The following is a 24911-nucleotide window of genomic DNA, read 5'->3' as shown; positions in this document are numbered from 1 at the left end:
GGAGATACAACACACACACAAAAGTACAGTGTGCCACAACTGATGATTCAGGGCAGTGTATTCCTCTGGAGGTGAAGCTGACTCTGCACAACATCTGTAGTACATCATAACATATCTCATTGTTAACATATTTCTGTACACATGTCTCTTGCAGCACAAGGACTCACATGGGATGTCCCTGTATCCGTTCTCCAGAGCGTGGAAATAGTTCATGAACTCCCTCACCGGAATCTTGAATGTCTCAAAGAGTCCCGTATCGACAAACAACCGGTAGGACACCTAATCCACAGAGAACAATCTCTCAACCTCAGTCTTAATCAAAAGAATCAAAACAATAATACTAGAATTTCTCAGAAGGAAATATGTACAAATACTTTTAATTATTCATTCATTCATATATATATGCATACACACGCAAACATGAACATAAAGTTGCTACATTTAAATGAACACTTATTTTACACTTGTTTATTACAAATGAACTAAAAAGTCTAGTCTATGAAAGCTTGTTTCCACCATGAAATAAAAAAATAAAAAAGGTAATTGTGACTTTTTTTCTCACAATTCAGACTTTATAACTTGCAATTGCGAGTTTATATCTCATTTCTGAGCGAAAAAAAAGTCAGAGATAAAACTTTTTTTTTTAATCCATAACTATCTGACACTCATTTTTATTATGTAATAAAATGTATTATTGAAGAAAAAAAAAAAGCCCAAATATCAGCCAATTATTATCCAATAATCCTGGCCCAGGTGTTGCTGAGTTGCTTTCACATTCACGCGCTTCAAGCCGAAGTTCCAGCGCCACCTGAACTCAGACGACCTCCTACAGGTGATCTCCAGTTCGGTCCGCATGACAGCTTTCACATTACCAGTTCTTCCTGTGAACCGTGCCCTGCTTTGAACTAAACCACCAGTGTGAAACTAAAGCAGCCTTAGTTCATTTGGTAGATGTGAGTTCGCCTTGTGGACCTCCACTAGATGTCAGTGTCTCACCTGGCTGAGAATGCAGCCACATCTGCCGTGGGTTTTCTCCACCAGACTGAAGATGGGGAAGTTCCAGTTGTTGATCTGACTCATGAGAGGCTCCAGTCCCTCCATTACCAGGGGCTCCGGGGCCAAGATGGGCTTATCCTGCAGAGGAAATGATTTCAGATCACAAACGGTGCCATCTTGTTAAAAAAAAAAAAAAACAACAACACTGAATATGTCTGCAATTGCTTCCTAAAGAAGTGGCACATATGAAACTACTAAAAAGAGTAGTTAAAATGGCATAACAGAAAGAGAGTCTGTCATCAAACCACAGCAAAAACAAATCACTAACACATCAAACGCTCGCTGATTAGTTTGGATGACAATTTGATGGCAGGTTTAGTTTCACTGGATCAAACAAACCGCCCAGAGCATTGCACATAACACTCATTTATTTATGCCTTTGCCGGATTTTTTATGTGCTTTATACATTTTCTGCACACTGCAAAGAAATGATTTTCTTCCTCAGTCTTGTTTTCCATTACAAATATCTAAAAAATTCTTAAATCAAGATACATTTAAGATATTAAGTCTCGTTTTCTTATAAAATAATAAAATATATAAAATAATGTGTTATTTTTAAAAGCATTAAAATTAAGTGAGCTTATGCTTAAAATAAGAAAAATATCTGCTAGTGGACTTTTTTTCTTTTTAATATACAAGACTTGTGCCATTATAAAGCATGTAAATCTTGATGTAATGATGTTTAAGATATTTGTACTGAAAACAAGACAAAAATACTGAGTAAGAAAATCATTTCTTGCAGAACATATTATATGTACACTGCATATTTTATGCATGCTGCTGATGCAACACTTTACTCTGTGTATTTGTCCAGCTTTAACTAACACTGAACAGCATCTACTGTACCTGCCGGAGCTAAACTGCAGTGCTAAAAAATCAATTTGTCCCGCAGAAGGCCTGTTTACCTCCGGGGGAATAAGAGCGAGAGCCTGAGGCGGGAACGTCCCGCAGGGCTTCCGGTGACCCTCTCCGTCTTCCTCATTCTGTGCAAAGTCACTGATGTCACTGTGGTTGGTCTCATAGGTGCTGTCATAGTCGGATGACATTATCACCGGCTCGTCTGAAAGGTTATTAGAAAAAAAAAAGCGTGATTACGCCTCTCGTAATATTTCACGTTTGAGCAGACTGACAGCTTAGAAAGACACCAATTACATATCAACTCAGAGATTCAATCCAGGATCGAGCTGTAATATCGCAGATCACATCTGCAAAATGGATAATAAGTGAAATGCATCTAAATGCTAATTCAAGAGAGAGGGTCCGACATGACGGTGGCGTCACCTGACTGCTGGCTTCTGTCTCCTGCGTCTGTGGATCCATCCCCGTGCCTCTTACTGTACGGTCTTCCACAGCTACAACACACACAACACAACCTTCACATCACTGTCAGGACTCGTTCTTTCACATTACAAAAAGAGAGCATGTATATGTATATATATATATATATATATATATAGAGAGAGAGAGAGAGAGAGAGAAGAAGAAGAAGTGATGCGATTCATATATAGAATCATCATGGGATCATTTTATGGATTGAAATTAATTGTTAATTCATTTAATTTAAATTTATTTGAAATTTTTATTACATTTTATGAATTAAACAGCTAGTAAACATCCTTTATCACTAGAGAAATTTGCAATTATTTATTATCCTATATATATTTTATACATTTATTATATATTTATACATATATATATTATACATATATTTTCATTTTTGCCTTTATTTGCTTTTGTATTGCATATTAACAACAACAACATTAATAATAAATAACAATAATAATTGTACAACAGCAAATAAAGTAGTAAACCAACAATTTACTTCCTCACTACACGCTCCTGGTTTTAATGTGGATTATTTGTCTGGTCCAAAATAAATAAATAAATAAAAATCCTCAAATCTTTCATCCAATTTCATCATTTTCACAATTGAATCAATTCTCAGAGAATAAAATAAAATCACATTTTACTCCTTTTCTCTCTCTCACAGAATATCCCGCTTTACTCATAGTTGAAATAAGTCAGATTACGATAAAAAAAGAAGAAAAAAATGCCATTTCATGTTGACTTCAGGAACATTCCTTAAGAACAATAAAAAGACACTATCTATCATTGTAGGCACTGGAATCTGTTCGTTACGCTTTATGTATTTCATGCTTTATGATTTGGGAGAGCTAGGAAACGGCTGATAGTGTGTGCATATCTGAATATTTTGCAGTGAAATTGAGAGGCGTCCTGATTGTGTGTCAGTGTTGTTTAGTTTAGCTCTTTAAATGAACGTGCCAGACAGAAGCTAATCAAGCTGTTCTTTTGTGACCAGCATTCATTACAGGCCAAGGGGACGGTGACCTTGTCTCCGCGATCGCTGTGAGTCAAACAGCAGATCTGACCATGTATGTCCATCTGTTAATATTTAGACTCAGTGTTGGTTATTTTTCACAGTTAATGATCAGTGGTTGTTCAGTAACCACGTCATGGGTTAAAGCTGCGGTCTTGTAGAACATCCTGGGCCACAGGATACGCGCAGATCGTTGGAAACAGCAAGCGTGGGCTTTTTAGTGATGAATTGTGCTCAAAATGAATAATAACTTGATATCTGCTCTTAAAATTACTCATTAGTCGCTCTGCATGGAATATGCATAAGCAAAATTCCTCAAAAAGACTTTGAACGCACATCATTCACAAAAAGCAACAATATTGTTTTGGTAACTTTTTAACAAGAGGCTCAGTTTTTTACAACTCATGTGTTGTTCTTCCAGGAATATCACTGAACTACTCAAACAACATGACATGGGCGTTTCGCATACTCCCGTTTCGTTCCCGTTTCGCATAGTTCAGCCAAAAATGAAAATTCTGTCATCATTTGCTCAAGCTGTTCAAAACATGTATGTGTTTCTCTCTTCTGCTGAACACAAAAGAAGATACTTTGAAGAATGTCGGTAACCAGACATTTGATGGTCTTCCAGAGTATGAAAAAAAAAAAATCTTCTTTTGTGTTCAGAGGAAAGAAACTCCTACAGGTTTGTAACAACTTGAGGGTGAGTAAATGCAGGCGCGGAGTTTGCGGGGGGGCAGGGGGAGCATTGCCCCCCCTGGTGAAACGGGTAATTGCATTTTTTCACAAAAAACAAAACAAAACAAAAATTGCATTGTTTTAAAAAAAAGATATATTATAAATATTTTAAATAACACAAAACAACTAAATGGTGGTAGGTAATACATCTGATTTCATATAGGCCTACTGCTTTAGTAAAAAAAAAAAAAGATTCGGGGCTCTGGGTCATGTGACTTCACATCGAAAGCGACATTACGGCCAAGCTCTCACCCCTATGCTCTCACCTGAGACCATTATCGACGCATATGCAGGACGCAAAAAACGAAAATTACTGTTGCACTAGTCTGGACAATGTCTAGGTCTGTAAGTTTTATTTCTCTGCCAAATAACTGCTTAAGCTGGAGAAACTCAACACACTGTTTTCAATATGCTGTTCAATATGTTTCAAAAGTGGAGAGTATTGTGTTCATTTTTCCCTCTCAAAATGTTTTAAATGTTTCATGAAGTACAACAAAATGCGAAATATAACTTGTTTTTTAATCACTCTCATTGCCACAATGTGTTTTGAAAAAAGGAAAGAAAAACCTTAAAAATCTTTTCGTTTTGGTTGAAGATAATATTTTAACAGTGCAAAAGTGGTCCACATTTCATTGATCCCAATTGTGTCCGAACGAAGATGAGATGCGAAGTCAAGTGGCGAAGTTCTACCTGTTTACAAATATGATTGTATTGTTGTACTGTTTTTTCTTGGGTTAAAAATAAATATGTGTTTATTTAGCATATTTGTTTTGTCCATACAGTATGTGCTAGTGCTGAGTTCCCCAATTGATAGGCTATGCAGGTCCCTATGGAAGCTTGTTTCCGCCACAAAATAAAACATTTTAAAAGATAATTGCGACTTTTTATCTCACAATTTACATCTCGCAATTCTGACTTTATTTCTCAGAGATATAAAGTCAGAACTGCGTGAAATAAAGTCGCAATTGCGTGTTATAAAGTCAGAATTCTGACTTTTTTTTCTCGCAATTGCGACTTTATATCACGCAATTCTGACTTTATAACACGCAATTGCGACTTTATTTCACACAATTCTGACTTTATATCTCTGAGAAATAAAGTCAGAATTCCGAGATGTCGCAATTGTGAGATAAAAAGTCGATGATTTTTATTTTTTTTTATTTTTATTTTTTTTACCTCAGAATAGTTTATATCTCACAATTCTGACTTTATAACACGCAATTGCGACTTTATATCACGCAATTCTGACTTTATATCTCCCATTTTGCAACTTTATAGGGGTCGCAATTATTATTATTTATTTATTATTCAGTGGCGGAAACAAGCTTCTATAGGTCCCAGCTGCTACAATGAATTTTTTTTTTTTTTTTTTTTTGCCCCCCCTGGCTCGAATGTCAAACTCCGCCTATGAGTAAATGATGACAGAATTTCCATTTTTTGGCATTTTCAGCGCTTCAAAAACATGTTGTAAATATACATCAATGACGCTCTTCACTGAGTGCTTACACAGATACAGACGGGAGCGTCTGAAAGCAGGACCGGTCCGCTGATAGACGCTTGTGCTTTTCAAATCATGACAGAAAACTGCATTTTTCAGGCTAGACCAGCCAGTGCACATTGATTTGCCGATTGGCTCTTTTTTTTTGAAGGCGGGACGTATTCCGCCATATTGTGCATTGCACTTTCTCCCAATAGTAATATGAGTGCACGGTAATTGCATATTTTAAGTCCTCCTGGGGTGAAAATCAAGTTTTTAAAGTTGGTTATATGTCTATGTGGTGTTTTTAATAAGCTTTAAGACAAACCATGAACAAATTCACAAGTCATGCTGAGTATTTTCTCCTTAAAACTGCAGTGAACCAAAAACAGTCTCAAAAACACGCTTTGAAATCGCTGGTGTTTCTGACGTCACAAACTACCTTGTAACCAATCAGATCAACGTGCCGGCGGGCTTTAGCATATTATTAACAGGGAACTAGCAGGGGAGTCTCAAGAGAAGCCATGTTATCCCAGTAAATTTTTCTATTGATATGAAAAATCGGGTAGATTTAGCAATATAGCAGGTGTATGATGTATGATGTATATTACGATGTTATGAACTATATGCCTTTCTCCACTGACGGTCTAAGTTGTTCAAAGTGTTTCTGATGATTGTTAGAACGCAGTTGCCTGAACATTAGCAACACATTATTATTGGCTGTTTGATAACATAGTCAAGCAAAAGGCTAATCATATTAATAACCTTTATGTGTCCGACGTTGTAAAGAGCAATATCATTGTGCAGCGTTTACCTCAACAAGTTGGCAGAGTGAACCTCTGAGCTCGTGTGAATGAGTGAGTGAGTGGAGGCGGGTCTAATTAGCATATTCATGGTTCCACGTATATTAAATGAAGCAAGGGTGTAGAGTTACAGTCAAGCTATTTTAAGAGCATGAATAATTTTTTTCACAGGAAAAAAAAACGTTTAAATGTGTCATTTTGGTGATCAAAGATGAGTTTTAAGGGATACAGTTATTGACAACAGGGGGACTTCAAGTCTTTAGTTTTACCTGCTACAAAGTGGAGGAGGCACCCAGTGTGTGGTGCTGGGGCTCGGGGCGCTCTGACTGTGGGTTAAGGCTTTGTGAGGGCTGTGTGACGGTGGGCCGTCGCCCTGTGGAAGATCTGTGTCAGGCAGCTCCACTGAAGGGCTTTTGTTGGTGGGACTGTTGAGTGGAGTGCCCTGGACTGGAGGAGAGTGGCAGGGTGAAGCCAGAGGTGAGATGTTGGAAGAAGGGTAACCTGTCAGAGAGCAGAGGCATCACACTGGCACTGCCAAAGCCCATTTATCTCCTTTCACTTGACAAACACACACACAGAGTGCTTTACCTCTTCGGCTCTTGCTATAGATGTGGTTGGTGGCGGAGGAGGCAGCGTATGAAGCGGACATGGATCTGCTCTTGGAAATGGTGAGCATAACGGAGTTGTTCCATGAGTCACTGTTCACCAAACTGCAGAAGAGGAAGAGGAAAATTTCATGGTTTTACCTGGTATGTTGTTTCACTCACTGGAAAACATTTTTTGACTTGTTTTCCGGCAAACATTCAACATACATCAATAATCTGTTTGCATGAAGGCTTTTCAATCCGATTACTAACAGATTATTTGGGTGCATGTTAATGTAACCATTGTGTCCTCGATGAAGATACTTCACCTTAATTCAACAAGGCATAACCGTTTACCTCTCAAAAGGAAAGTTCACAATGCACTTTCCAGGGTTAGACAAGTCCAAGTGGTGTATTTTTGGAGAAGGGTTCAGACTTGAATTTTCCTGCCAACTTTACAGGATCTGAGCGAACAGGGAACACTCTTCAGATATCCATTAAGGAGACCCGCCACTTTAAGACCAGCCTCAACATGGTAATGCAGGTGACCCTCCATTTTTCACATGGGGCTTTTATTTCGACAGGATCTGGATCTAAACACATCCCTGGCTCTCGTGTCTCCAGGAAGCCTCTTTAAACTCTCTGTCTACACAGTGCAGATGGCTATCTGGATATGCGTATTAATGGGCTGAACTTTAGCTGGGCTGTATAACTCAAGCTGAAATAAGAGATATAAAGGTGGAGAAATGCCCAAAGATGGACATTATGAAATCTGAATCAAACATTCAGACGGAGCGAGGCAGCGTGTAGGAGCTCTGGAAAGTTCAAGCGCTTGACGGCGATCCGCAACAGCTGTGCGAAACACTAACGTACGAGACCATGATGACAAACAAAACGAGATGAGGGCAAACGGATAAAAGTGGTTTCAGATAAATCCCCAGAAAATCTCTGTGGACTCATATTTTCAGAAAGTACTGTTGCTTCAAAACACTTCATGAGTCAGCGGACCTGAGAAGTATTTGGACAAGTGAGCAAATGTCATTGCAGTAGATTACAAAAGCACAAGCATACTTCTCAAACAAACATTTCAGTGTTTGTTAGGTTCGAAGTAATAAAACAATATATAACGGCTTCAGAATGAAGTATTTGGAAACTTTTGTGTTTGTGAATCGTTATTGAAACATGTAGTTAATGTGATGAGTTTCACATGTGGTTTCTCTGTTAGGACACCTGCTGGAACTTGAGGACAATTGACTTCATACATTCACTTAAAATCACCAGCAGCTGATTAACCCTTTCCACGCCAGCGGTTATTAAAAGGTTGCCAGCCAGCGCCAGCGCCAGCATTTTTGATCATTTTCACAAGATGGCCCCCAGAATATTTTGCTGTATGAATTTCTGAACATCAAAAGAAAGGAAAAAACCAAACAAAAACATTTTATTCTAGATTTATGCAGTCTTTTTTATCAACAATGTGGGTAAGTTACATAAAAAAAGCAACATTTTGAACAAAAAGATGAGAAAATCGCATTTTGTCAAAGACTTCAACACATGCATAAGCAATGCTTCTATCGCTGGTTTCTGCTTCTTTTTCGTCTGTGTTTTAATCTGTCGATTCTTTACTCTTTCAGAAGATGCGTAACAGCGCCTCCTACTGTATGTAACAGTAAAACCAGGGATTGCTGACGCATAAATTACGGAAAATTCCGTTAACTGGAAAGAGTTAAAAGACACTGAGTAAAAACAGTGATAGTGAAAAAGATTCTCAGATCTTCTTGAGATTCTTCAATGACATTTTTAAGTGTCCAAATACAAGTTAAAGATTTGGGCTGCTCACCAAAAGGATGTACAAAAGTTTAAACTATAATCCCCACTGTTATCAAAGCACTTTAATTCAACATGAAACGGCATTTTACTTTCACAATACAATATGAAAAAAATCTATGACTAAAGAATGTAGGGTGGGACTTGATTTTATCCATAAGGAATTGATAGCATTACGAAACATGTGAGTTACACACTAGAACAGAGCATAACATCACTGTGCTGTTACTTTCATTGCATTAATGATAACTGGCATTAAATTACTGAGTTAACTATTGGCAAAACTTCAGAAAGTCTAAAATCAGGGGCAAACTTAACCAATAAGCAAGGTAAGCGAATGCTTAGGGCCCCGGGGAATCTGGGGGCCCCATCGGATATTGGCGAAACAAATTTGGTAAACGCTCTAGTGCATATTTGTGTTTGCGCTCTGGACGGCATCAAAGGTTTCTATTTTCAACATGTTTGGCAGTGTTGAACAATGCAGCCAATCACAGACATATATGTTGATTTCTTGAGCGCAATGGCCAATCACATGCGTTTAAGTTAGAATACATTCACCGCTCAAAACGGTGGAGTTTTTGTTCAGTGGCAAATCATCTCATCGTAACAAACGAAGTTTAGACTGTGACTGTGGTGTAAACTATAAATGATAATGAAAATGTCAAATGATATGATCATGTAAAAAGATATGATTATTCATCTTTAGCTTTTAACCCAAGTTGTTCATTTGTGATTATCATGATGAACAAAACGTGTAAGAGTCGTAAACTTCTGTTAGCTTATTTTCTGCAATAACTCAAAAGGCGATGGAAAAATCCTATTGTGTTTTTTGTTGTTGAGGGAACTAGTGTGATGCAAACGTACAGGTTGACCTATAAGTACTGTACGTCATCATTGCAGCGCTCAGATAGGTGATGTCAGTCGTGACTGAATGAGAACTGAATAATAATAAGTGTACTGTAAGTCAGACTGATGAAGTAAATGACACAGATGGCAGTGTGCATTGCATCTGGATCAGGTTGGAGGCGTTCATTACCTGCTGGAAGGGCCATCGTGAGGTGTTTTGATGCTGGCACTGCGGTCTCGTCGGACCGGCCCGGGTTCGAGCGTGGGCAGGCCCGTGGCTGAGGTCGTGGTGGTCCACGTGGAAGAAATCCGTCTCAAAAGCCCCGGATGCAAACTTCGCCTCAAACGCTGTTATTCAAAAGAGGACATACATCAAGTTCAGACTAAAACAGATCTGACAGTGGAGCAAAACACTTAGAGACACAAATTATCCACGAAGGTCAGTTTTGAAGCTTGTCAAATGTCACATCAACAGTTACAATCAATTAACACTGACCCAGACAGAATAAAACCACATGTGTATGACAACCCAAAGGCCAAATGAACACTTTTTGGCAGAGCAGTTGTTAAACAAATCACTTGTTTAGATTAATTTTGCATTTTGCGTAAATGATGTCAATCTTAGTGTGCGAGTGTGTGTATTAAAGAAAGCGAGTCTGTGCGTTAAGCCAAACATCTGAGGGCGGCAGATGACAGCGGTCCATCAGGGAATACTGAGCCCTTCCCCCAACTGGGAAGAAGGGAACGGAACAGATGGAAGACCCTGGAGAAATGCATCATCGCTCTGCTTCTTTACATCACAAGCTGTGAACCAATCAAAAAGCGTGGGGGATTTGGAACGTGTATTCGGTATAAAATAAACTAGACATATGCACTTAAAGGGACAGTGAACATTCTGGCATCATTTATTCATCCTCGGAATCATTTTTCAAAAAATATTTTGTGTTTCACAGAAGAAATGCACGCATGCAGGTTATGGAGAATGAGGGGTTTACAGTCTGAATAACACATCTGGTTTAACGGCACTTTTAATATATTAATATATTTCAAGGAAACTCCAAAACAGTAACGCTTCACAGCCACGGCAAAAATGTATGTTTCCTAATTCCTACCATCTCAAACATGTGACCAACGTGCAGAGCGGGGCTTTTCCTATCATTATATGTAAGGATGCTGGTTTTTAAAAGGCAGCAATCTGACTCTGAGATGGCGAACAGGAACAGGGTTTGTGTAACATTATTAGCTGTTTGATAACGTAGTCAAGCCAAAGGCTAATCATATCAATTACTGTTATGTGTCAACTTTTATTCAATTTCTGAATTGAATAGCCTAAAAAGCGCGCAAAGACGGCTCCCTTTATAATCACTGTAAAAGCTGTCACTCATCTCAGTTTGCGATCTCACAAAGTTCCACTATAAACAATGAATCTCTTATTTACATCATGTATAATGAGAGGATTCGCAAGCATGCAGAACTTCAACATGCATGTCTCTGATTGGCTAGATGGCTCACCGCTGCAACACACAAAATATACAAATACACACTGGAGAGTTTACCAAATCTGTTTCGTCAATATGATATTATTATAGTATCAACTGCTTTTGTTTGTCAGGCCTGCCTGTATAATTCGCTCTTCCTCTTCTTCTTCTGAATCAGTTTCTGGTTCAAACATATACTGTTTACTAAAGTCGAGCGAGTTGATCAGGTAATCCGAGCTGAGTGGAGGCGGGGCTAATTTGCATATTCATGGATACGCGTATACTAAATAAAGCAAGGCTGTACATTCAAGCTATTTTAAGGCATAAAGAAATAATCATATGAGAAAAACGTCATTGTGAGTATCAAAGAGTTTTAAAGGATAAAATGATTGACTTCAGGGACTTTAAGTATGTTTTTGACCGTATAAGATTGTACAATAGTGTACAAAAAGTTTCAGAACTGCATTACCCCAAGAGTCAGGGAAGGGAAGAAACTCTCCTGACAGCAGCATGAATATTTCAGATGCTGTGAGTAGAGAACCAGAGGGCATATCCGTACATCCCCAACCCCAATCACCCTACCGCCCCCAGTGCTGGCGCTTAAGAGTACATGCCCTGGGCATTCTGGGATACCACCACCTTCCCATTACAGAAAAACGGGGCGAGAGCCGGGTTCAGGAGTCACAGATTATGTTTATTTTTAGCTGATTCAACAATCTATAGCCACAAACATGAAAACATCTCAGTGATACGAGCGTCTGGTATTAATTCAGCTGGAATGGCTGTCAGCTGAAGTTGGGAGGAACATGTTTGAGTGGATGTAGCAGGCCTGATGTCTGAGAAGGTGCTCGGGACGCGTGTCTCCTCTCCTGCCGTGGCGTCTCTCGCTCACACCGACAGACTGTCAGTGTTGCAGAGGTTCAACGCTTCTGCGTCTCGTTCGATCTTCTCCAGCTGGAGTGACAGCGCGGAGACACAGTCTACACTAACCTACACAGTCTCACACAACCGGTCCACAACATGTGTGGATATTAAAGGACATTTGGTTAAAGTAAAGTAGTGACAGTACAGTATATTTGTTTTAAATGACCATGTTCGATTAAACCATCAAAATATGAGGAAAATATTTTATATTTTATGAGAGATTAAAACACTAAACTTATTTAGAAAAAAAAAAAGAAAAAAAAAGAAAAAAAAAGGAAAAAACTACAGCTACAGGTTTTATTTTACTATGCAAAAAAGAAAAGGAAAAAAAAGCCATTTACCCTCCAAATTCTTTCCCATATTGCAAAATTATCAGTTTTGAAAATTGTATTGTCTCTACTGGAATGCAAAATAAATAGTGATATAATATTTTTTTTTTAAATAAAGCAATTATACATCATGATTTTTTTGTGCTGCCTTTATGCCGATTTAAATAATGATTATTTTATTATTATTACTAAACTGCAAAAACTTATTTTCTTAGTGTTTTTGTCTTGTTTTCCTTTACAAATATCTAAACATTCTTAAAATAAGACATTTTCTTAAGTAAAATTATTTTGCAGTGTACTAGTAGTAGTAATTATAAAAAAAATATTACTTATTACTTTAACTAAATGAGCGTTCTTTATGGAAAACATAATTCTTTACCTGTTTTGACTTTTAATGTTGGGATGCAACATGACCTGTGACCAATATAGCTTCGCCAATATGGCTGCATCAACACCGTTTACGTGCATATCACAAACTTCATTTAAAAGAATCCTTTAGCACCAGTTCCAGCAACAACCCACTCAATCTCACACCCTTTCATTAAAACAGTGTGTGCAAAATTTCCAGCAAACATTTAAGCATTTTTGTGCAAACTAGATTCCTACAGGGAGTTCAAATCACACCCTCAACTCCAGGTCACAGAATAAATGTTCTCCATGGTTATTATTTTGTCATTTTACAGCAAAATACCAGTGATTACAGGTATAAAAAAAAATCCTCAAGAGATGTGAAATTGCTCCTGAAATATATTTAGCATGTTTCTTGAATATTAAACAAAAAAAAACTCTTGCAAAAAACTCCAACAATAAGTAATAATATATATTTTTTTAATGATATATTGTTATAATTGTGTATATAATACAAAATGATCAAACATGCTTCGTCGTCCTTGTGTTTACTTAGTGATTTGATTAGATTTATACTTCATTTTACCTCATATATTAAACATTTTCAATCTACTTAGTCAAGACAAACATTTAAGCCATTTCAGAGAAATTACAGTAATATATACAGTAATATATCAAATGCATTATAAAGGCTGAAAAAGATCAAGATACATGCATAGTTTTTATTAGGGCTGAGCTATATATATATATCATCCTTAATAAAAACTAACAAAAACTGCAGCAAACAGTCAGGCCCCGAGAGTGCAGTGAACCGGTCAGTTCAACAACTTTCTTTTCCTATTAGTTCTCGAATAGATTAGCATTTTAAACGTCTGGGACACAGGTATGCACTCGCTCGAAATCCTAAAGTAGGAAAATACTGGAGGAATCAGCCTTTAAATCTTAATAGTACTTTCTAAGATGGGGAGCTCATGCATGTGTAATGCGTTAAAGGTTCGCAGTTTCTGACCCATGTTTACCGGCTTCGGAGAAATGGACGTTAAGTCAGCAGTGCTGCAGTCTCCAGAAATGTAACACCTTAGGAAAAGTGTTTTTCTTTTTCGAGTTAAAACACACAGGGAAAGTGATTTGGGATTTACGTGAAAAAGCCCCCGTTTCCTGTCAAGGCCAAAGCTAACGCCTCGCTGCCAAACTGGACACCCAGACAGGCCACAAGTATTTCCTCCGAGGAGCTGCCGCGCGCCGTGACCTTCTGTGAATCGTGTCACCATCAGTGGAAGCGAGATCGTTCCTTGCGTTTCATGCCGATATATTCCCGCTGTTGACACAGCTGCAGCACTGACAGATAAAACGCGGCTTAAAGAACCGGACTCGCTCGTGTTTTTCTTCACACAGCCAAAATATCACATTATATATGCTGTGGAAAAATAATAGAGCTCTGAATTCTGTTCACTATCGGAGCGTAGTGCGGCGTGACCTACATATGGACCAGGTGTAATGAATGGGCGTTAATAAACATCTCCTAATGTTGTTTGCTGAGCACTGCAGCATGGGAAAGAGCTGGAGAGCTGTGCACCGGCCCATAGTGACTTTAGCCTCACCTACTCTTTAAGTGCCGGCATGCATTTTTAACTGCAGTGCTGGTGAAACATTAAAAGGCTTCTGTGAGAATGTGCGTCATTGTCCGCTACATTAGAGACCTGCCATGCTGGCGTGAATGAGGACGGAACGTGTGTGTGTGTGTGTGTGTGTGTGTGTGTGTGTGTGATGAAAACACAGAGCATTAGCCATGGCAGTAAACCATTAAACACAATGGAGTCTTTTTCTTTTGTCTGAAAGTCTTCACGGGTTCCACCAAGATAACGAGAGCTATTCAAAAATTACGCCGCAGAAAATAATGTAAAAACATAGCTTCAGAAAAACAGAAGCCTAATCGACCCTTCGCTAAGCCTCGTTCCCCGCTGGACAAGCTTTACAGAACGTCCCATAGGTGTTTTGTGAACAGCAGGATCAGGCTCATAAAGTGACTGGATATTATTCTTACTTTGGCTGGAATTAATTGTGGCATGTCAAAGCGTTTTATATGCGACTTATCTTTAAAGAAATTTGCCAGTAGTGTCCTTATAAACTGAAGAATCAAAAAACCACATTCATGATGGCACTGTGAAGACTATCAGCTCTATGAATCTTATCAATACTGGAATTAATAGACATTGAGCAAATATGCTTTACTGTACTGTATGTTTTACTGTATTTGTGCATACTGTATATTCCATTTAAAACTACAGACTTCCATAGAATTCCATTATAGAATTCCAAAAGCTGATAATAGAACACAGAAGTACGTACAGTATTACATTCATTATTAAATGACATAATCAGAATCAGCCTCCACACACTCTCAAACAAAATATAAGCAATTGTACCATATATTGTACCATCATTTATGATTCAGTTACATCATTTGAAATGATTCATGGGATGCATAGTTCATAAATAAAATAGTGACTTTTTCAAGTACATTTTTTCATTAAAGCAAAATAAAAATTTGTAGAAGAAAAGTTGGTAGATTTTTTTCATGGCTACAATTATTTACTGAATAATTTTTTAAGTCGGCATGAAATAAAAATTCACCCTATTCAATCTACTTTCAAAATGCATGTTATAGATATTATTGTGAACAATTCGTCTGAGCAAATGTGTTATTTTAACCTTGTAATGTTTAATCAGTGCAGGGTCTCTGTAGGATTTTTAAAATGATATTTAAGGCTTTTAAAGACCTTTTTTAAAACCTGCACAAACAAAACCTCACATTTCATCCATTTTTTAAGAAAAGGAATAAAATATGATATATACACTCATGGGCAAAAAAAGAAAAAGAAAAAAAAGGCATAATATTTAGTGGTCTTTTAATGGTCTTAACCATTTAAATCACAAATCACTGGTCAGGAAATTATCAAGAATTACACAAATACTGTAGATAAAGTAACTTAAGATAAAGTAATAGCCTTCCCCAACTTGCAGACAACTTACGAAGAAGAGCCAGTGTTGTTACACTCAACACTGTAAAAAATGATATAATCAATAAGCAGTGATGGGAATAACGGCGTTATAAATAAACGGCGTTACTAACGGCGTTATTTTTTTCAGTAACGAGTAATCTAACTAATTACTGCTTCCTCCATTACAACGCCGTTACCGTTACTGTCAATAAAAATGCGGCGTTACTTTAATTGAGCTCACTGAAGCGGTTTTCATCCGAGTAGGCTCTCTCAGCCATAGGAGCTGCAAAGTTTTTTCTCTGGTGTGTGAGTGTTTATGAGGCGCGGGACTCGACAAAAACGAGGCGAATGCCGCGAGCGTGCTCGACAGTGCACGAGAGAGACCGAGTGTGTCCGAGAACGTGCTCGACAGTGCGCGAGAGAGACCGAGTGTGTCCGAGAACGCGCTCGACAGTGCGCGAGAGAGACCGAGTGTGTCCGAGAACGCGCTCGACAGTGCGCGAGAGAGACCGAGTGTGTCCGAGCAACGAGCATAAATACTTTATTTATAAATAAATTACACATATCAGCATTAGAATAATCTCTGTAGCATATTGGTATCATATGCAATGTTTTAATTAGTTTATATAACATAAACTCCAAAATAACCTGCAGGGAACGTTCAAACATATTTGTTTGACGGTTGTGAGCACGTGCGGCAAACACGACTAGAATTTGGCTAAAATAACCTCTGATGATGACGTTCTCTGTAGGTTATAAAAATAAACCCCCAAAAGATTATATTGTATTATTATTATTTATGTTGATACATTGTTCAGTATTATATTGAAAGCACTTTTTGTTAAACTTACTATTGTGAGGAAGAAAATACTTCAAGTAGGCTATACTGTCTACCAGTTGTAAAGGTGTGTGAGTTTTATCATTTTAATTATATGCACTAGTGTATGTGTATGTATATTTTTATTAGGCTACTATTTATTTATTTTTGGTACATTTCTTAAGAAGCATAATTTATTTTTAGACTTATTTGTTGGCCAGTTGTGGTCTGTGCAATAAATATTAAAAGTTCTAAACCATCTATTGTTTTATTGTTGCACTATAGTAATGATAATATTTTAATATTTAAGTTAATAGGTGTCTCTCACATTGTCCCACAGCAACATTAAAATAGTGTAGATTAGTGTACAATGTTTTATAATAATAAGATGTTCTATTTAGTGTCAATTTCATTCATTTAACATTTCATATTGGGGGTATCCAAGAAATTTCTTATATTTAAACTTTTTTTTTTTTTTTTTAAGTAACGCAATAGTTACTTTCCCTGGTAATTAGTTACTTTTGTAATGATGTAATTCAGTTACTAACGCAGTTACTTTTTGTGAGAAGTAACTAGTAACTATAACTAATTACTTTTTTTAAGTAACTTGCCCAACACTGTCAATAAGTTATGATAACATCTATTTTTACATTGTTTTAACTCATCAAAATAAGTTAAGCAATTTTCCACTTTTTTTTTACAAGTCATACAAGATACAACAAATTTTTGTTTAAATGTAGTTTAATGTATAATTTAAGTTAAAATGACTTAAACGTCCAAGTTGATTGTACTTAAAAATGTGAGACCAAATATTCACTTTTCATTTGCGGGAAGCAAGCCATTCTGCAATATTCTCCTGTACTCCAAAGCATTAAATGACTTTCCGCAGTGAAGTAGCTCACCGACACCAGGCTCTCCACACAGTGACACTCTTCCTCATGCTCCACTGGTAGAGATGCATTTATTACTATATTTCACAGCAGATTTTTGAAGCCGCCGCTCTGGAGCATCGCCATGCAACATGCAACTCACTGTGATTCATCAATCCACACACAACTTCCCATAATCTGCCAAAAACCGTCTTTCTGTGGCAGCAATGTCTTTTTAAGTAGTGCATTTGCTTAAATGTAGCTAATTTCCTGACCAAATATTTTAGTGGTTAAGAGAATTAAAATAGTGTTTAGCCATTTTGGGCGTGGTACATTTTTTTGCCCAGGAGTGTATATCCTAATTGTGTAGATTTTCAGGATGCACATTAGCTTCTTTTCGATCCACCAGCTGAATGAAAAAGCAAATTCACTCTCTGACAGTAGATGGCGCTTAGGGAACTGCTCTGAAAGCACAAGCCTGTAGAAACTGCAACAGCGCCACGTCTTTACTTCGAAATGTCCAGCGCTCAATTTTTTTTTTTAAATCATAGCCTTTCGGAGTTTAATAATCACATTAGCCATGTCGCGATTCAAATTATTCTCCAATCGTGCCACGCCCACATTTAATCCACCTAATCTACAACCGATGGAAAGAATCAAGTCCACGCCCCACATTTTTCTTTTACATTCCCATGTTCAGCACAATATGGAAGAAAAGATGTGTCATTACTTTAATCATGACTTAAAAAACAATGATTATTAACATTAATTAATGCATTAACAGACTAACAATGAGCAATATGTTCTTACAGCATTTATTAACCTTTGTTAATGTTAGTTAATAAAAATGTTCATATTCACGTTAGCTCATAGTACATTAACTACTATCTATAATACTATCTATTAACTAATGTTAACAGATACAACTTTCTTAAAATATAAAAAAATATAGTAGTAAATGTTGAGATGTTGAGATGATCTAAGATTTATTTTAAAATGTTTTATTTCGAACAACAAAGAAGATACAAATAAAATAAAATATAAAAATACAATAAGTATGTTGCAACATACCGAACTAAAAAAGTAATAACTATAAAGTATTTAATTACAATATGTTCGAAAAGGAGCGGGATGAAGCAGAAGCTTATTATTAATAAACACTGTAGACGTATTGTTTATCGTTAGTTCATGTTAAACTATTGTTAACATAAGTGGTGCCAAAAAAGGAATGGAATTTGAAAAAAGTGGGCGGGGCTGCAACAGCAGCAAACGCCAGATTGGTTAGTTGTATTTTTAAGGCGGGGCTTAGCGAAGGGTCGAATCCTGGTACCTGAGAGGGTGTGGCCTTACCTTTGGGATGGCCAGCTTCTCCCCCTTCTCCGGCAGCTCCTCGGAGTCGGAGCAGGTGTGTGCGTCGCTGAAGGCCAGCAGGGGGCTCAGGCGCGGCCGGTGGTGCAGCGGCTGGAAGGTGAGCTGGGTGCTGAGCAGGTTACTGACGGCCCGCAGGGTGCTGCAGGTGTTGGGGGGGAGGGACGGGTCAGCCAGCAAATCTGAGATCAGTCCGTGGGCCTCTCCCATCACCGCGATGTCCACCGTCACACTGGTGCCCGAAGACTGGACGAGAAGAGAGAGAGAGAGAGGGAGGGAGAAAGAGAGAGATGGTAAGTTGGTGTAAGGGAGAGATAGAGTTAAATGCACAGGTAGCGGGAGAGAAAGAGACAAAGGGGGGAGAGAGAGAAAAAGCACCGTTAGCTCATCCGCACCTCGCCGGTGACGCGATGCAGGGCTGACGTAAGGCACACTGACGCACGCAGAGAGTGACGCCGCACTGCTACACACACGGGGGAGCGAGAGACACAGAGAAAGAGAGAGATTTCCAGGGCAAGAGAGAAGGAGGTCATGAGAAGTACAGGAGAAACCAGGCGAAAGACAGAAAGAGGACATGAGAAGAGCATGAAGAGCGCATGATTTAATTTTCATTTAATATTCAAATATTTTCACTGTATACTATTATTGACTTTTCATTTTTACTTAAAATTTTTTGACCATTTTCATAAATAATTTGTGAAAATATTATTTTAATAAAAAAAAATTATATTTAAGGGGGACCTATTATACCCTTTTACAAAGTCTTGATTTTGTGTTTGGGCTCTACTAGAATACTAGAATAGGTTTTCATGCGTAAATGTTTCTCATATTCTCCATTGTTGCAGCTCCTCTCTTCCCAGTCTGTCAGTAACGCTCTGTTTAGTTCCTGTCTCTATGAAGCCCCTCCTTCTGAAAAGTACACTGTGCTCTGATTGGTCGGCTGGAGCAGTGTGTTGTGATTGGTCAGTGTTTGGGAAATGTCCCGCCTCTTACCATAACCACCAGTTTCAACACACTTCTAACTAACTCAACCAGGCCCCGCCCCTTTATTCTGCGTATTAATTATTTAAATGAGGAATATTGTGACGTGTTCGTTCCCGGAAAAAACTCAAGACTACAATGGAGGCGTTTCAGGGAGTTCAGAAACACTGACACTGATATAGAGAATAACTAAATATTTCATGCTCAAACAGCAACATTACACACTAAAGAGAGTTGAACATGTACAAAAGCATAATAGGATCCCTTTAAAAAGGCAGTCTGAAATAGATAATCTGCTCTGTCTTCATCAGCATCATCTGTGAAATCTCATAAACCTCATTTTATTAGACATGCATGAAACAAATGTATAGGAAACAGCTGGGCTAACCAAGACGTGACGCAAGTGTTTGTTTCAGTCATGAGAAGTACAGGAGAAACCAGACGAAAGACAGAAAGAGGACGGGAGAAGAGCATGCAGTTTAATCACACACACACACACACACACACACACACACACACACACACACACACACACACACACACACACACACACACACACACACACACACACACACACACACACACACACACACACACACACACACACACACACACACACACACACACACACAATGAATATAGAGAGACAGAGAGAGAGAGACATCAAAAGCAGATGAAGGAATGACACATACAGAGAATAACTAATGGAGGAAGGAGAAACTGACTTGCATTAGGCCTGAGGGCTGCTCATATTGGGCCGTGGATGTTCATTGTTCGAGAAAGACAGAAAGAGAGAAAGAGAGAGAGAGATCTTCAAAACTCAGAGCATCTTCACGACAGGCAGCATCTGCTGTAGCGTATGTTCAGATGCTAACAGAACGTGCCTCATTTCAAAGTCCAAATAAGCCCTCAGTGCTCTCTAAAGCTCACGTGTGTCATTTCTGAACCCCGAAAAGTTGTCAAACGGAATTGCAAAATTTATAAATATATTTATTTCAAGAGTTCGTGTTTCATTTGCTTTAGCTGAAGTGGCTGGACACGAAACACAACACATGTAGGAGCCAGCAGAAGCATAGCTCAAACCTAGCTCAATCAGTTTATCCAAGCAAAGTTATGTACACATCCATTTATTCAAATTAAACTGCAAAAATGGCCCATTCAGAAATAATCATGTGATCTCACTACCACGAATACATTAACATACAGCCATCACATTTACATATTAATGCTTAATGAGCTGTCAGAAAAGTTTCCTTCTATCTATCTATCCATCCATCATCTATCCATCCATCCATCCATCCATCCATCCATCCATCCATCCATCCATCCATCCATCCATCCTCTATCTATCTATCTATCTATCTATCTATCTATCTATCTATCTATCTATCTATCTATCTATCTATCTATCTATCTATCTATCTATCTATCTATCTATCTATCTATCTATCCATCCATCCATCCATCCATCCATCCATCCATCCATCCTCTATCTATCCATCCATCCATCCATCCATCCATCCATCCATCCTCTATCTATCTATCTATCTATCTATCTATCTATCTATCTATCTATCTATCTATCTATCTATCTATCAATCTATCTATCTCTATCTATCTATCTATCTATCTATCTATCTATCTATCAATCTATCTATCTATCTATCTATCTGCAACATTGGTATTTTTTTGTTGGCAAGTATAAATCTGACAAAATTTAAATAATATTTTATATATAAGAAGAGACAAATACTGATATAGTATAATCATTTAAAATAACTTTAAAAAAAGTTTTTTCAGTGTATGGACAATGGCAATCATCTTAGCAAACACAACTAGAGTATTGACTATATATGAGTATTGACTTTTTTTTTCATAATAAATTTGTGAAACTATTTTTTAAGAATAAATTATAACATTTAAAAAGACAGTCTGAATGGAGATAATATGTTCTGTCAACATCAGCATTTTCTGTAAAATCTCATATTTGTACAAAACAAAGCGGGATGCATGATACTGACGGCCGGGTGTGACGCGTGTGTTTGTATACATGTTTTCCCTCCATCAGAAACTCATTCTGACAGCACAGCTAGCGCACGTGAGGCTGACGGATGAGCTGTTGCCATGGCAACGAGTTCGCGTCAGCGGGTCTCTGTTTGTGTATGAAACACACAAACACACACAAGTGCTCAGTCTCATCTTACTGTATCGGATTTTCTCGGATAACGCGCTCCTCACGGTGAGGTCACAGGAAACTACCCTTGGTGAATAATACAAAATCCCTCACTTGGATTACATAAAAGAAACATTAAGCAGAGCTGCTTTAAAACTGATCACGAGGGCTAGATAATACTAATAATTCTAACCTGGGCACACAGCAAAAGGGAACATTTGTGTTGCCACATCACAAGTATTCTTGCATTTCCAATCTTTTATCCAGGTTTAAATGCTTAAAATCATGTGGCCATTTTGGGCTTGAAGCTTTGGCAAAATTACACAGATACTTCTGACTGCAGTGTGATTGTGACCAAATTTGGTACAGTATGTTCAGACTGGCATATTACCATATTACCTGTAGAAAAATCGCTTTTTATACTCCATACACACACATAACAGCATCAGAAAAACACTGCACTGGCAGACAGATATGGTCACACACATAACAGCTGCGTTCATAATGCGATTATAGCAGTACTGCGATTAAGTGCAAGCTCTTGTAAACAGAATTTTGTGATTATGTTATTATGATTATGCTCATAATTAGAGCACCCATAATGACAGTACCGCAGCTTTCTGCATACACTTCAATGCCCAAAAAACTGCATGTGTTTGTGCTATAGACAGATGATGCATTATGCAAATGCTAACACAGACTGAACAGAATATTAACATTTCTGAGGATATTTAGCATTTTGCATTTGAAAAAGAGCAGCAACAAACAAGCCTATTGCATTTGCTTTAGTGTGCATTTAAAATGAAATGCGGTCAGCATCACGCAGAGGCTGGCGTGTGGCGTGTCAGCACTAACGTGAGTTCACATGGCAGCGCCGTAGCTCTGACTGAACAAGCCTGGAGTGAGGAGCGTTATTAGCCACTGCGCTCGGGGCAAAGCAAGAGCTCGACTGGAATGACAAACTCAAACACACACTGAGAGTTGCAGTGTGACAGAAGCGTTCTGGGACTCCTCTGACATCCGTCACTCAGGCTACGACGAGAACATGTGGAGGATGTGTACACAACGCTACGCTACATATCTCAGAGTTAGCCACTGTTACACGCCAAAACACTGAGTGAGAGGCAGATGGGACTTGGAACGAGAGCTTCCGCAAAACGTTTGGGTTGTAAAACTACAGTATGTAAACACAGAAACTGTCCGCCAATGTGCATATTTGGGAAAAGAATGGCTGCTGGGTTCAGCTTTAACCGTCGGAAACAGGATCAGCCGTGAAGAGCTGGCACCGCTCAAGAGTTATGAGTGTGGTGAACTATTAATGAGAGCTGTATGTCGATGAGAGGAAGAATGCTGTGACCTCACGATCTCTCCTCTCCTGCAACGGAGGGTCACGACCCCACGACCCACAGCAGGGGGCATTTGTACGACCCACAGTGACCCTTTGTGGAAAAAAGCAGACTTTTCTCAGATTCAGTTGTTGTTTATGTGTAAAGGTGAATCTCACAAAAACATGTAGAAGTCACATTCTTCCTCCAAATCAAAATTGATCAAAATAAATTTGACTGTAAATGGCTATATATATATACATATATATATATATATATATATATATATATATATATATATATATATATATATATATAGCCATTTACAGTCAAATTTATTTTGATCAATTTTGATTTGGAGGAAGAATGTGCCACTGTGGCACATTCTTTTGTGAGAATATATATATATATATATATATATATATATATATATTAGTGCTGTCATATCGATTAATTGCAATTAATTGCATCTAACATAAAAGTTTTTGTTTATATAATATATGTGTGTGTGTATATATATATATATATATATTTATTTATTTGTGTGTGTGTACACACATACATTATATATATATATATATATATATATATATATACACATATAAACAAAAACTTGGTTAGATACGATTAATCGCAATTAATCAATATGACAACACTAATATATACATTAATGTATAATACATAATCATATGTTTATATACTAGAAATATTTAAATTATATATAATACATGTATGTAATAAAATTGCAAATAATATATAATAATATGCGTAAATATGCTTACATTTTCATGATAATATGACTAATCATATTAACATATTGTTTGATATTAATGACAAATCATATATTATTATGATTGTCCACATTGGCGGACTAAGTTATATTAATAATTAATATGACTAATCATATATTAATATATAGTAATAAAATGTTTACATCAAAAAAAAAAAATATATATATATATATATATTTAATTAGGTTTAAAAATTGGAATTGAAAATAAAATACATTATATTAATACAATAATATTTAAATAATATACAGGACATATAATACATATTTACAATAAAAAAAAATATATATCTAATAATATACAAATAAATATTTAAACACACACATAACATATCTTACTGCACTAGTCATATTTTAAATCGACAGTAAATATGTTAATGTGTTAACAAAACACTTTAAACCATTTGTTTATCCTTCAGTATTTTCTGGTGTGGTAAATGTGACGTGCGCGGCTGTGCACATGTTCCTGACAGACTTTGGGAAGTGTGTGTCCACAGAAACTCTCTGCGTTTCTCCGCTCCTCCACTAGGGTCACACGCGGACTGCCGGGAAGTGTAAAAGGGCGATTAAATATAGAACGCACGGAAAGTGAGGTTAAGTGGACTGAGACAACATCGCTCCTTGCGTGGGAGTCTTTCAGCTCCTTCCTTTCATTACATTTATTCCTCTCTCGCTCCTCCTGTCTCAATCCGTTATCAAAACATCAAGAGACGTGAGTCAGCCAAACATGAAGATGCTCTGTGCAAACAATGGGCCATAAAACCGAACCTTGCCTCTCTTAAACTTTAGCACATGAGTGTCTGTGTGTTTTATCACGGACTAAAACAAGAGAGGTGTTTATGGG

General features: G+C 37.6%; 1 protein-coding gene and 2 long non-coding RNA genes across 6 annotated transcripts in view; 1 reads left to right on the top strand and 2 right to left on the bottom strand.

Annotated features, from left to right (window-relative positions):
- LOC309496758 overlaps positions 1–24911 on the top strand; it is a 226906-nt gene that overhangs the window by 31033 nt on the left and 170962 nt on the right. The gene's annotated exons all lie outside the window — the stretch shown is intronic.
- pde3a (phosphodiesterase 3A, cGMP-inhibited) overlaps positions 1–24911 on the bottom strand; it is a 94449-nt gene that overhangs the window by 15283 nt on the left and 54255 nt on the right. The window contains exons 3-10 of one of the 4 annotated variants that reach the window (XM_082166754.1): positions 18781–19044; positions 9854–10011; positions 6998–7119; positions 6679–6856; positions 2338–2429; positions 1962–2116; positions 997–1134; positions 168–279 (exon numbers count right to left, since the gene is read on the bottom strand). In XM_082166754.1, coding sequence (XP_082022880.1) covers positions 168–279; positions 997–1134; positions 1962–2116; positions 2338–2429; positions 6679–6856; positions 6998–7119; positions 9854–10011; positions 18781–19044 — 1219 coding nt within the window. Of the gene's footprint in view, positions 1–167; positions 280–996; positions 1135–1961; positions 2117–2337; positions 2430–6678; positions 6911–6997; positions 7120–9853; positions 10012–18780; positions 19045–24911 lie in introns of all 4 variants that reach the window. The other 3 variants (XM_082166752.1, XM_082166753.1, XM_082166755.1) reach the window with 3 other exon arrangements.
- LOC309496753 lies at positions 3030–6671 on the bottom strand. Its single transcript, XR_014205219.1, has 2 exons — positions 5530–6671; positions 3030–4087 (listed from the first exon to the last, which is right to left on the bottom strand). It is a non-coding gene; the product is annotated as an uncharacterized lncRNA (long non-coding RNA).

This window comes from Leuciscus leuciscus (genome assembly GCF_965113295.1).
Source record: "Leuciscus leuciscus genome assembly, chromosome: 4".
NCBI lineage: Eukaryota > Metazoa > Chordata > Actinopteri > Cypriniformes > Leuciscidae > Leuciscus > Leuciscus leuciscus.
This window is presented reverse-complemented; position numbering and strand designations above follow the sequence as displayed.